The sequence below is a fragment of the Notothenia coriiceps genome, unplaced genomic scaffold (genome assembly GCF_000735185.1).
Source record: "Notothenia coriiceps isolate Sejong01 unplaced genomic scaffold, NC01 NC01_scaffold00036549, whole genome shotgun sequence".
NCBI lineage: Eukaryota > Metazoa > Chordata > Actinopteri > Perciformes > Nototheniidae > Notothenia > Notothenia coriiceps.
Window position 1 is genome coordinate 236,742 of NW_011369250.1, and position 15,016 is coordinate 251,757.

Genomic DNA, 15,016 nt, shown 5'->3' on the forward strand with positions numbered 1-15,016 from the left:
ACTTTTATTATCGTAAAATGCAAAGACCTTTTGGTAACAGATGAGATGCTAGACAACTTATTGCCAAGCTTCATAATAATCAACTTTCCCTTAATGTGAAAATTGTACTTACCTTCAGTTGATCAGCTAACTGTCTAAGAGGTGCAAAAGGAGATGTCACTCTGCAGGTCTGAGTACAGATGTGTATTTAAACTCAGCTTTGATTCTTAGTTACACAGCTGCTCAATTTTTTATCCTTATATCACACATAGATTATGATAAGTGTACTGTAACTTTTCAAACAGCAGATAGCAAACTTCCTTGGTGTGGATCACAAGTGTGCCCCCTTTGATCTTTGTCTCAAAATTTGCTTTGCTGGTCTGCTTTTTTATTGCATTTACACCCTGTTGTTAGGAGTGCGGCAGACAGGCGCTGACATACCTACTTTTTACAAACAGCCCTCAAATTATCGTTGCTCAAACAGCTCACCTTAGGCAGAGACAGAAAAAACAGAATAACATGTAGTCTGTGCAGGAGCTATCAGTGAGAAGTGCAGAATAGCGTGTGCTATTTTGTGTATTTAGTCCGACTATTTATTCTTTTCGAAATATTCGTCCATAAGATGCACTCATCAGTCATTGGCTCCTCCGCGCAAAAAAGAGGGATAGTGACATCCCAAAAAACAATGTGACACTACTGGATACTAACTGGTTTTAATTAATGCCGGGGCATGATGGATAGATACAAATAGTCATCACTTTTTCTTTTTTAGATTCACATGACATATTATGTATTGCATAACATGATATTTCAGCTGTTTCTGGGTGTAATTAGATTGGTTGAAATGGTTGCATACATTTTTTACATTTATGAACTTTTAAATCAAAATATGTATACACATTATATGAAACACAGCTGATGTTTTTATTCAGTAAAGTATTAATAGTAGTATGCTGTGTATTTGTATATAGAAAAGTAGGGCGTTGTAATTGTGTATTTTGGGGTATTTTTTTCACATTTCCATCAGTTATAATATAGGCTCAAAAATGAGGTTATAGTTTATAAAAGCAAACCTCTATTAAAGTATTCACATGTTAATGTTTAAAGGAACTTTTAAGCCTTTCAGTCATGTGGCTTTAAATTAAAAAAAAATCTGTTTCAATTTCTGCATATTTTTCTAAATCCACGGACACAGTGATCTGTTTGAAGTTGCCTGATTCACCTTGCCTGGGGGCTCGAGATTTCTTTAGATAACTCTAACAATGCCTATTGTATCATGCCGGCTTTGTCAACTCAGTGTGGTGACAAGATGAGTGTTTTTTTCTTGGGGGGACGAAAGTCGGCCGTGAATAAGAGAGGCGAACTTAATCGCTGTGTTGCCGCGGTAACGTAGAACATGATACTGCAGTGAGAGTCGGTACACAAGGTGACTGGTAAGGAGTAACAGGAAAGTGGTTACCTGTAGCCTCTTTGATCAGCAGCACAGGAGATGCATCTACTGTAACCTTTTAGTAGTATCAGGGGTTTCCACAACTGTGTCATAGCTGTTCTCACTTCCTTCAATCCATATATGGGTGGAGATTAATACATATTTTACACAAAAAAAAAGTAACTTTCCACATGTTGATTTTCTTTAACACACTTTCTCCGTCTGCAAATTCTCATTGCCTCAAAGTCTAGTGCCATATAACAGTGTGTCATTCCTTCTCTTAGCCCAGGAGTGTCCAAACTACGGCCCGGGGGCCAAATGCGGCTCGCGGCCCATTTTGAATCGGCCCTCAGCAAATTCAAAAAGTATAGTGGAATTTAGCCCACAAATGAAACCTGTGCTTGTCTTATATTATACTTCTTAAATATAAATGTTTAAATATATTACAGAGTAGTATTCATGTGTTAAAGGTGGGGTAGGTAATTTTGGAGGAACCAGCTCGAGTGCGCTAGAATTTGAAAATACACAGCCGGAAAAAATCTGCCACTTCCTTACAGAGCCCCTCCTCCAACACACGACCGCGCACATGACCAATGAGGGCACGAGATAAGTTTGTGCACAGATGGAAGGCTGACAGGCAGGAAGACCATCCAATTATTTTAGCCGGGCCGGTTAAAATGATTGGTCGTGCTTGTTACAGTACTACGGCTTCCATAGGTGACATTTTTTCATGGATTTTTTGTCAAAGCACTTCAGATATTCATTGCTATCGGGATTTTAAGAGCATTCCATGGAATATAACAAAAAGTGTATCTCGAGCCGGTTTCTCAAACTTACCTATACCCCACCTTTAATAAGACCACTTTTAAAATAAATTCAGTCAATTCAAGTTGGAAACATTTTCTAACATATCTTAGTTGATAAGAAAAAAGCCCAATGACTTATTTACATAACAAGCTTGAAATACACCCTTCCTATTTCTCCTCATTATAATCAATCTGAGGCTCCTGTTTTAAGGGATAAGCTGCCAACACTCACAAGCATAATTTACCTTTGATTGATTTTGCTAACTTATAACTTATGAGACAATATACCATCATCAGAAATAAGGGACCTGTTTCAAATGTTTAAGCAACACAAAAGAGAAAACCAATGATATGAATCATAAACACCAGCCCTATATTCATGTTATAGATTGTTTTCTACAGATACTTACTCAAGCACATGGTCAAATACCAAAGAGTGGCATGAAGGGATATTTTGAATGTTCCACATTGCCAGAGCTTTTTCAGAGCAGCCGTACCAAAGCCCCCTGAGACCCTGGACTGGAGAAGGGTGCCAAGGGCGGGGCTCTGTTATCTTTCAGCTGTAAACCCTATATGCCGGGGATTAAGATCACTATTCAAAGACAAAGTAATAAGATGCAACTGCTGCACTTCAACTCATTACTGACGGCGGCATCTGCACAGAATACCCTTTCAGAAATAAACTATAGAGCTAAAATAAACAAACGAACACTTTATGTCCGTTTCTAATACTTCTGTAAGAAAGGAAGTATAGTTATGTGCACAAGGATGTGGGCAGAGTTAAGAAAAACAAGAGGTTTAGATAAAGCATGTATATTCACAGAGGCCACTGGAGTAACACTGTTTTTTAAACTAGTGGTACTCTATCTCATGCTGTTGTATGCAGAGCCGGCCCGACCCATTAAGCGACATAAGCGGCCGCTTAGGGGCCACCTAGCAAAAACAAAAAACAAAAATCTCAGTACACCGTCGCCGTGATACGTATGTTTAATTAATTGTGTTAATATGCCTAGATTGCCTACTCTCAAAGTCATGTATTATATTATAGAGTCAATAATATAATAACCGTGCTTTACCTGAACCTCATCATGACACTAGAGAGGACGGCAGGATTGTAATTTCCCGTGTTCAGTGAATGCAACAGAGGTAAAACACCAGACCAACCAGAGAGTTGAATGGAAATAAACATCTGTCTTATTGGCTGACAGGTACCTATCTTATTAGCTGTGACAATGTTTAAAATAAACTGTCAGTCGGACTCAGAGTTTTTGAAGATGGACATAAGAAAATGTTTTCTTAACCCTCCGGTATCATTCGATTGGACTACGCAAATTAGTCATTCGAGACAAAAATGTCCACTTCACAACTTTTTTGGGTTCAATCTTTAAAGCAACTTCCGCCCTAAGAGAAAATACCAGAAATGTAATCATTTTCAGGATTTTAACCCTTTAAATGCCATTTTGAATACATGAAACCGCTGTTTTTTTTCATGATGAAAACAGAGAAAATTAGTTATTTTCCAAAAAATACATATCTGGTGACTGGCTCTTTTGTTTTCATCATGAAAAAAAACAGCGGTTTCATGTATTCAAAATGGCATTNAAGAGCATTCCATGGAATCTAACAAAAAGTGTATCTCGAGCCGGTTTCTCAAACTTACCTACCCCACCTTTAAGTGCTGCCCACTATTAAAGTGTTCTATACGAGTGTTCTGCATGTTTTTCGTCACCATAGGGACACACTCCATCGAAAAATAGTAGTGCTGCCATGAAAGCACATTTTTTGCAGGGTTTGCTTAATCTTCTGCCATTACTTACTGGTACTTTAACAAATGATATAGGTTTATTATTGATAGACAATTTTTAATCTGTGAAAAGTGAAACCACTCCATTATCAAAATGATTATTAAACGACAAACAAACTGGTATTTGAAAACAGAAACTGCCTGTGGAGTTTTAACCACAGTTAATTCTATATTGAGCAGTGATTTCATGATCACAGGGTTTCACACTCTTTTTCTAAACTGTCCTGACAGTAACACCAAACTTGGCAATGAGGCAAAAATAAAAATTGGAAGAAAATAAAACAAATATATATTAAACATGATAGTAAACAATATAGGTTTTTAAAAAAAATTGAAAAGTCAATGTTACAAATGTTTTATAAGCTATAATGCTCCACTCAAAGATACCCACAGAGAAACGAAAACAGACAATTTAAACTGTGAATGTACCTTTTAATGGTGTTTTCACATGTCTCTGTTTTCACGCCTTCATGTTTAAGATTGTCGAAACCCTTTCTACTGCAGGTAACTACTGCTTGTTTCCCTACTTAAAGCTGGTTTAATGAAGTTGTGTAACCAGAGACTCTCTGAAATGGCCTGGCAACTGCACATCCCTGCTATTAAACAGCCACTACATACCCTGCAGGTAGTCCAGGGCTGAGTTTGGATTCATTTTAACAGGCTAAGGAAATCTGCTGTAGATTATATGAGGACTTTTGAGGAGCTCAGCAGTCAGGATGTAGCAAGTAGCTGCCCTTGATCCCTGCGAGCACAGTTTCACTGGCACATTGCTGGAGGAGGAAATAAAAACAGAAAGGAGAGGAAAGCACATGCCGAGGAAGCAGCTGAAAGGCTTTACACTGTTAGTTTCTAGATCTGCGGCTGTACCAGGAGCCTGTTTTGCTGCAAATTAACTAGAATGGCAGCAAGCGAGGAAAAAACAGCTGTGACGTCTCACCGTGCCTGGATTAAAAGCTAAGCTCCTTTGCTCGACTGTATTGGTGCCGTGTGTCCATCCGAGAGTCAAAACAGACACAACACTTAACGTCAGCAGCAGACCTGTTTCTGCCTCAACAACCTCATAAATCCTCTTGGATTTGGTATAATCATACAAGCTGCACACCACACTTATCACGGTATATTAGTGTACCATCTGAGGTAGTAACCATAGGAACCAGTTTGAGGTACATCGCTGGCCTTTTCATCATTTGAAAAGAAGAGCATGACGTCAAAGTGACCGCTGTTTTCCCTCCGTGGGAGTTTTTCCTTTCATTCTGGGCGTCGAAGGGCATGCTCGACAGATAACAGGGTGAGTCAGAGACACTATCATACACGTTAATGAGGAAGTTTGCTAAGCCACAACACATGTATCAAATCAATCTTTTATGAATGCATATCTTCCCATGACACAGGAGGGAAAAGCGTGTCGTCCTTATCACCGCATTCATACAAACACAAGAAGAGTGGAAGCACGAACGTCAGACAATAAAGCTCTGTTGGCCGGGAAACAGTGATTGTCTTCCCCATTTTGTAGATTAGATATTTGTTTCATTTCTGTTGTGAAGTTTGTTATTGTTGTAGAAGGTCAAAAAGAAATGTGTAAGAAGATACCTAGGAACTTGTCAATCTAACTAATACTATCAGTGTTTATAGAATGTGATATTATGTGTTATATTATTATATTAAGGTCACAATCAAATAACAAGTTGATCAGTTCAATATTTGTAATTTCTCAACAGTCACTTTGGTTGGCATGGTTTCCTTGGTGACCTGCAGTAAACATGACATGAATGTGGGCTGATAAAGTCTGTATGCATGATTCTATTCAGCCACCTGAACCTGTTTCTGTCTCACAGAGCCGTCTGATCTGCTGCCTCAGCAAATGTCTCATACTTTAAAGTCAGCTCAGCCCTCTTCAGCCCTCAGGCTCCGTCTTCCTGCTGAAGGCTCAGAGCCTTAAAAAAACCTCTCTGTGTCCTTTTCAATGACGTTTCTTCTGGTTTGGGTCAGGAGGCCGCTCTCAGGGTCATTCCTCTGCAAAGAAACGAAAGCTTGAGTTTAAATGAAAACAAGCAGCAGTCCGACAGCAACGAGATAATGTTGTTGGCAATTGGTCAAAAGACACATGGTACAAGATATGGGCACGATGAAACATCAAAACAATTTGAGTTATTTATGTTTAATATATAATCTTTTTAAAGTCAAAGTAATGGCTTAAAATTACAATAAACAAACAATTGCTCCAGTTTCATATAGCTCTGAAAATAAGATCCACAGTTTACTACACAGGAAGTGATTGTAGGTGTTTCCACAACATCACAGTGGTTCAACTCATTAGTCAGTGGTAAAGCTTTAACGAGAATTTGAGTCTGGTATATTAGTCTTTATCAGCTCCTAAAATAAGTTGAAAAGAATAATTCAAGAAAAGGTTTTTATTAAAAATATGAAAACAAACAATATGCCATCCGTATATGTTTGTGTGATGACTCTGCAGCTCAGTGTAGGGATGTGGACCGGGGTTAAAGTTGCAGTTTCAGATTTCACTGTGATCTTGCGGCAGGATCTTACCCCACTGACCAACTTCTGCTTCCTGTTTGCACTAATCAGGCCCCGGGGGCTCATTGGCTGAGCTTAGCACAGCAGTACACTGCTTTGGTGCTAATCACCGGTGACCCACATGACACCGTAAACCTTATAGATCTGTCAGCGCACTGCATAGTCACATTACACTCCACAGCTCGCCAGGCATGCACGTTCTGTTTAATGCTCAACATGGAAGCTCCACTCTCATTGATTTTCATTTTTCCCCAGTGTTTTAGCCATGCATCCTTACTCTTTGTCCTGTACGGTTATTCTGCTTACTGAGTGTTTGCTGCTGCAAAGGTCACCTGTTGAATCCTGCATGTGAAGAATCGTTTTTTTGTCTGGCAATGAGCACTCAATATTAGTGACCTGTGTTTCTTTTGTAGGATAACATCATTCGGGATTCATGATGTTTTGATATGGCACAATTAGTTTGTAGAGTTTCGACCATAACAGCTGCGCCTGCATCCATTAATAAGGAATGACTCATCACTTCTCATCTAATGTGTCCTTATCTGAGTCATTAGAAGCAAAGTGGGTGTGTTTTTTCTGCATGAAGAAATGATAATGAATGAGTAAGGGCTTTTGCTGCTATTTACGAACCAAACACTGTCACAATGTCAGACAGAGATTAGGAAATAGTGTATGGGACAACACGTTTGAACTGAAATATTACAGAGCCAGGTCTCTTATTTCACTCCATCTGCTTTGATGAAGAAGTCAAGCTCAGTATTAACTTTCAAGCTAATACTTGCTTGCTCAGACCTTAAGTGTGTGTTGTTCAGTAACTTAAAAACAAAAGTGGGTTCAGAGGTGAATTCAGAGAATCCGTTCTGGATCACTGCCAGTAGGACGCTGTGTGTGTTGTTGTTATATGCCACACAAAGTTATATAACACAAAGCTTTCAGAATATTGTGTAATGTTTGCAGATAAATGTAGAGAAAAGTATTTTTAAGGACGACAATTACCCACAGCACGTCCATCTCATGTACAGACAGTGGAACATTCGGTGATGGTGTCATATTCTTAGTTCGCCAGCAAAACACATGAAAGGATGTGGAGGGTCTGTCTCGGCTAATCAGATGTACCGTATGAGGCCTGTCTAAAAAGACCAACATAACCTGGCCATGTGCTATATGTTCTACATAAACAAATCAACTGTCCTCTTCTATTGAACTTCCTCATCTATGACCCTCAGTAAACATGCAGAGGTATGCCAAAACAAGTCAGCAGGTCTAAAAGCTGCTGTCAAAAATAGTTCAGATCTTTTTTTTAAAGACCTGCATCTACTTATTCAGATCAAGGCCCTGAGTGATAACGTCTCTGAAGGCTACTTCCTCCAGTCCTGAGTGCAGGGACAAGGCTCAGGTTTCTGATGCTCGGCTCAGCTGCAGGGTTCACACTCCTGTGACAGAGGACGAGGTCCCTGGAGAGAAGAGGTGAAAGGGTAATCTGATCCCACCTGCTGACACAGACTCGCAGTAACTGGGGATACAACTAATTCTGTTAGACGGATGTAAATTGTTTCATTGACAAAACCGGTTTAAATAATTCATGCCCTGACACAACTCCCAGTGCTATCACTGTGTGGAAAAAAGGTCACTGGATGGGATGAGTTCATTAAACTGATATGTTACCTTTTTGAAGTGTATCCTGTGCCTTTCTTTTTAGGGAATGTTATGTTTTATTAAACCGAACAAACAACAACAATTAATGTGTTTGTATGTTTAATGTTTGTTAGTTTGACAGATGCATTATTTTGTGAGAGAAAATAAGTTTTATTTGATACAATAAGTAATGTAGGCCAATTCAAAATCAGTTTTCATTGCATTAATTTCCTCTCTCTTTCCCTCGCTCTCTCACACACACACACACACACACACACACACACACACACACACACACACACACACACACACACACACACACACACACACACCTTTGGAACCAGAGCCTCCACAGAGTAACTGATAATGGACCATTGTGTGCCATGTGGTCACAGGAGCTGGATGATTGAAAACCAAATTACCTTTCCTTCTGAGTGACTCTTGAGTGAGCCGAAGGTGTCGGCGGCTCACAGGTTCATACCAGTATCAAATCCTTGTCTGCTTTCCATGAGCCTGAGTCACTCAGTCTTTTAAAGGCGTTGATATGTAAGCTGTTGGATATAGTGAAATGTTATTGGTACAGAAAGCAGTTGAAAGAACTCAACACTATGTATTTTCACTTTGTACGTATGTCATATCTTATATAGACACCTTTGATTATAACTTTTTTATAAATAAAAATGTAATTCATTTTGTCTGTATTTATATGATTGCATGTTTTTGTTGAAATACCTTTTAATGCAAGGCTGTGACACAAAGCCTCAAATATTTAGGGCTTATCCTTAAGAGTGAGTTTAAACTTTAGATTCAATTGAAAATCTTCTGATGACATTTTCAGTGGAATTTTTCTCCTTTGAGGTTTTTATTAGTTTTTAATTAATTAACACCATTAAAAAAAGGTGCTGTACATCCCATATGCAGGAGGTTGGCCAGCTTGTTCCTGCTTTTCTTGAAGCTGATATCACATGAAAACAGATTGAATTCTTCATTGATTTAAGAGATCAGAGTGTTTTCTGGGGTATCTTGGCTCTTTTTACTCTATGCCTATGATGATATTGATTATGTGGTTATTTTATCTTTGTTTATGTGCAGGGAGCCTGATATTCCAGCATGGGCTCCTTTACTCTACCAGCTCCAGCTGCTGGACTTCAGAGAGAAACTGGACCCGTTAACTTTGCCCGTCGCCGACCGCATCCGCATCGGCAACCAGAAACGAGAGCGAGGAAACTTTCATTTCCAGAGGGAGGAATACAGCATGGCTGCCAGAGCCTACAGTATGGCTCTGGATGTGCTAACCACGCGCAGCAGAGGTAACCCAGCAGCAAAACCTGAATGTATTCATAGAAAACATTTCAATACTGTCGCCTGCACCATAAATATGTAGTATTCTACTGTGAGCATTATCTTCACGGGAGAAGATTAAAATGGAAATAGAAAACAGAGAAAGAGGACACACATACATTTCTAAACATAAAAACACAGTAGTTCATAGAGACCTCAAACACTTCCACATTAATCTGAGTCCAGAGTTACGTAACATAATACTCTCCTCCAGTCTGCCATCACACTAATCAGACTATCACCTTGCAGAGCCACATCTATCTGAGTCCAGTGCCATGATACATGTTTTGGTTTAATTTGTTTGAATAATCAAAGCTAATCAACTTTCATATTATTTCCACCTCCTTAATCCCGCTAATCATTGACGAGGCAGGGTTGCCCCGAGAGGGAAATGTGAATGAACAATGAAGAGAAAAACATGGACTGCTTCATAATGCATCAATGATGGTGGAGCAGAGAGTGAACTCAGTGAACAGAGGAGTTTATCAGGGCATCGAGATTAGGGAATTAGTGGATGAGAAGATGACCAAAAAATAATAATATTGAAGCAGAGACATCAACAATTTAGGCTGACTCTTTTTTGGGTCATCTTTCACCTATCCGACTTATCATTTACAAATATAATTCACGATGCGTGGAGCTTATAAATCACTCTAATTGATTAACCAGTAATCAACTAATCATGCACTCACATGGACATTAGACGTGATCAGACTCCATTTTCTGCTCATATTTTTAACAGGGGTTTTTACAGGTAATTGTCTTGATGAAGTAGCCTATAGGGTTGCAAAGTTCCGGGAATTTTCAAAGATGGAAACTTTCCATGGGAATTTATGGGAATAAACTGGACATTTTCAAAATTGAAGGTTGGCTCTTCATAGGGAACTTAAATATAGTTGGGGAAAGTATATTTGAGCATAATCTTGACTAAAACAAACAGATGCCATTCAAGTACACTTGAATATCCATGCCATAGCACACTGCTTACTGCATGGCTATTGAGACCACACCCCCTACAGGCACCGTGCATTCCTCCATCACATGCACAGATGAGTAATATTTAACTCAACATTCCTGTTTTCGTTCTTCAATGAAACAAATAATTGTTCAATAAAATAATTCAAACTTGTTCTGTTCTACTTAAAAAATCTGTTGAAATGTCATGTTTTTTGTTTAATTTTGCATCAAATATTTCCAAAATCCCCCAGCTTAACTTCCCATGGAAACTTTCCGGGAATGTTCCTCCCCTTTGCAACCCTAATGAAGTATATAAACCAATGTTAGTATTTAGCATTAGCATTTTAACCAAACCACCTAAAAAGAAAATAAAGAAAACAGGAAAGAAATGTTGTTAAGATGTGCCGAAGTACATTAATATTAGTTTGGTTTTGAATGGTAAGAAATGTCTTGCCCAATATTTAGGCTTTCAACACATTTAAATCTGAAAAGTTATTAGCAATTCAAACTCTTTGATATTTGTGCTTAATTGTTTAATCAAAGTTTTGAATAGCTAATCAAAAAGAGAAGATACAGATCCAGAAAGAGATTTATAGATATGGAGCCTAAAGCTGAAACAATTAACATTATTAATTGAAAGATTGAGGTGTCATTCCAAGTGCCAACCCAAATATAATGATCACATGACTTTGCAGTCCCCCTCCACTCAACAATAGTGAGCTTCAATTCATTGTAGGGGCCAGAAACACAACTTCAAATTCCTGCTGATGTTGCTCTGTAACTAGGAAACTAAATGATAAATATCGTAAAGTGATATTGTGTTAATGTCGTTGCCTCCCAGTTGTCAAAATCAGTTCAAATGTCTTCAAAGAATCAAACTTGGAACCACGTCCTTTACAAAATTGATCAAATTCCACTGTCAATTTGAGATATTGACTGTGATTAAAAAGACTTGCATTCACCCAGATGTGGGCCCAGAGCTGCTGACATTTGCCTCACTTCATTCTCCGGGCCAAGTATGAAAATTCCTATGCACTAACAAGGGCTCATTATTCGGGTCACTTCTGCATTGTGCTGGACACGTTTGGGTCTAATGATGAATCCAGGCAGTGGTTACATCAGGGACCGAGATACAATATCCAGCTGAATAAAGAAACAGAACATCTCCTCATAATGACGCCCAGTGGGAGATTCTCTTTGAGATATTTCTTATATTCTGAAAGATGTCAGTATAAATCCTCTCCGAGATTAGATAACTCATCTCTGTCAAAGTGTTGTTGTGTCAAGAGAGCACATGTCAGAGGTTGTGTGTCCGTCTCTACAGATGGTGGCAACGGTGGCGTGAAGACGGAGGAGGAGGAGGTGCGGGACTACCGGGTGAAGTGTTTGAACAACTTGGCCACCGTTCAGATCAAACTGGAGCAGTACCAGGAGGCGCTGAGCAGCAGCCGGGAAGTCCTGACCCTGGAGCGAAACAACGTCAAGTCCCTGTTCAGAGCGGGAAAGGTGCGGGCCCACGGGATGAGATATAATAATTATTGAGGAAGAACTAGCTGCTACATTATTGCTATCTGTTATCTGCCTGTTGATGTGTCTGTGTCTACAAACACTGCTCACACTGTTCAGTTTTCTTTTTCAGCTTTTGTCAGACATGGGTGAATACAAAGAGGCGATGGAGGTGCTAAAAAGGGCATTGAAACTGGAGCCAACCACCAAGGTGAGATTGTGTGGGTGAACTAGCCCGTTCAGCTTTCTTACAATTCTGCCTGTCCTTCCCTCACACACAGGGGCAAAAGTCAAATCCACCAATCAATACAAACAAATTGTTGTCGCCAAATGTATGCATTAAAGGTACCCTATGATACTGTTTTTCATCAATATTTTATAGGTCTCAGATATATACAAAACATGTCTCTGAAGTATTTGGCCTCGAAATACCAAACAGATCATGCATTGTAGCATCCCATAATCCCTCCTTATTCAGGCCTGTTTCAAAAGTGCTGATTCTCTGTCTGTTACTTTAGATGAAAATAAGGAGCCACTCCCCACGCCCCTCTGAGAGAGATTTGGTTAAAAAGAACACAATGGTGCTCTAGGAGGAGATTCAGGTGATAAGGTGGGGGGTGTTACCTTGGTTGGTGATTGGCTAATGGTTACACAAGCCAAAACATCTTTATGACATCATAAAGTGGCCAAAATCTGATCTGCTCATTTTCAGACAGGTTTTCATATAAATGGATCAAAAAGAGAGAGAATCTTTTTTTCTGAATCTCTTCACACAGAGGGGACACGTGTTGATGTAGAAAATACATGAAAGCGTGGATTTTGTATAATAGGTGACCTTTAATGCTAAAACATCCAATTCCTAAATGTTTTGACTCTTAAGACTCTTAATCTTTGACAAAGGAGTTACACAGGAGAGATGATGATACATGAATATAATTGATCACCTCTTTAAGTTCACACCACTTCACAAAGTCACTGCATTCACATGTTAGCCTGGAGAAAAAAAGAGATGCCTTGGATCCCAGTGAACCACTTCAGTTGAAGGCCTGCCCTGTTCTGTCTTGTTTGTGTGGTTTGTCTATCTGGCAAACTGCACATCAGTCAGTCTACAGATGTGACCACAATGTTTAGATCCGTCCAGAAAACCTAAAAATAACACATGCATGAGGTAAATATTGTTTAATGCCCTGTGCCCCCCAAAAAATAGAAGTGGAGTAGGAAGAGTCTTGCTTGCAGGTATACAGTATCGACACTGTGATTAGGATAGCTTCTCTGATGCACAGTTTTTCACAGCAAAACAATCTCAGTTTATGAACATTATTTTTGTTCACTGCAGACTGGTCTTTCTTATTTGAAAAGGTGTAATTAAAGTGTGAGGAGTCCATTTCCATCAGCTGTTTACGACGTGGTTTGCCAATGTTACAGTGACCTGATCCATAGGGCACACTGCCATCAGAGAAATGTCTGGTCTTGTCTAGACCAAACTAAAATATCTGCTGCTTTGGTAATTACACCCTCTTGATGCTGGATGAAATACTTATTTAGCTGCTCTGTGAGAAAGGTATTGTACTGCAGTGTGTTACGTGATAACAAAAATACGTAGCAAATGTAGTTATATACTGTAAACAAGAATACATGTGTTGTTTCTTAATATTATATTAGATGATTTGACAAATTACAAACTAGTTTAATGAAAGTATTAAGTAAATATGCTGTTAAGTAATACTGCCTGACCGCATAGGGAAAGATACATTCAAATGTAAAGGGAAAACAAATAATGATGGGATTTGTTGTCTACTTTCTAAGGCTTTGTGTTTCAGACCTCTGCTCTCACCTGCTGGACATTTTCAAAATTACAACTTCACATTTATCTTTAGCTAAAATGTCTTATTTCCAACATTAGATCTACTGTACAAATAGGAGCTTTTTCGCTGAATGTTAAGACATTTTCTTTCTTCTTCAGGCGATCCACGCAGAGTTATCTAAGCTGGTCAGAAGGCAGTCAGGAGGCAAGGATACTCAGGGATGGATATCTAAACCAGCAGCAATGCTTGGAGATAACATCATACCTTTCCTGATTCCTTCTAAGAAGAAGCCATCTGTGAGTTACAACATAAATATTTCCTCAGTTTCATTCTGATTATAAAAACTCCCAGGATTTTGACTGAGCTTGTTGTTGTGTTTCAGGGAATTTCCTGGAAGTTTATACTCGGAGGTCTGGTTGTGGCCTTGGGCAGCTTAGTGACATCGTTGATTCTGACAGCAAGAAACTGACATCCTGCACACTTTGCACATGACGATGATGAGGAGGATATTCAGTCCTTTTTCCTTTCAATTCATCTGAAAAAAGTGTATACAGTGATGACACGAAGAAGGTTTGCAACCCAAGTATTTATAGTAGGAAAATGTTTCACTAACAAATTGTACAGTACATATGAAATGAAATATAGTTAAGCATTGAGAATATACCAGCAGAGATTTCTGCTTATATGAAATACAGAAGCTTTAAACAAGTAGCTTTTCAGTTGTTTCTGCTTTTATTTGGAGAAGAGAGTACATTTCTGTATGATTGAAGGCGTTGAAACTGCAATAATCTTGCTTACACTAATGCTTAATAAAATATTACGAATAATCAACTTTGTCTTCTTCTCTTGTGTAGGAGCCATTTTATGGGTGTTGTTGGTGTCTCAGTTTATTTAAGTTATATGTATAGTGCAATATTATTTTTGAACACTTGGTGGTGGGGTTTAGCTGCACCGGGTGTATAAAAGGGGTCATAGGTGACAGGAGAGGACGAGGACACAGGAGGAAGAGCACACCGATTCCACCAGCCAGACAGGCAGCCCCGATACCACAACTATTGACACAGTGTACTTAAACCTTGGTGTAAAGCAATAAACAGTATTTCTAAACTGCAGCAAAAGACCGGAAACTCATCTGTTTGTGTCTGTGTCAGGATCACTCTTAACCCTCCTGTGAAGTAATGGCAAAGGATAAAACTGCCATTACATCTTGATTTCTCAA

At 39.0% G+C, this 15,016-nt stretch overlaps 1 protein-coding gene across 1 annotated transcript; it reads left to right on the forward strand.

Annotated features, from left to right (window-relative positions):
• Positions 1-9,272: 9,272 nt before the first annotated feature.
• LOC104964040 (peptidyl-prolyl cis-trans isomerase FKBP8-like) lies at positions 9,273-14,842 on the forward strand. Its single transcript, XM_010792755.1, has 5 exons — positions 9,273-9,498; positions 11,811-11,992; positions 12,126-12,203; positions 13,956-14,093; positions 14,180-14,842. The coding sequence occupies exons 1-5, from the start codon at positions 9,273-9,275 to the stop codon at positions 14,264-14,266; spliced, it is 711 nt and encodes a 236-aa protein (XP_010791057.1). The 3' UTR covers positions 14,267-14,842.
• Positions 14,843-15,016: the final 174 nt, after the last annotated feature.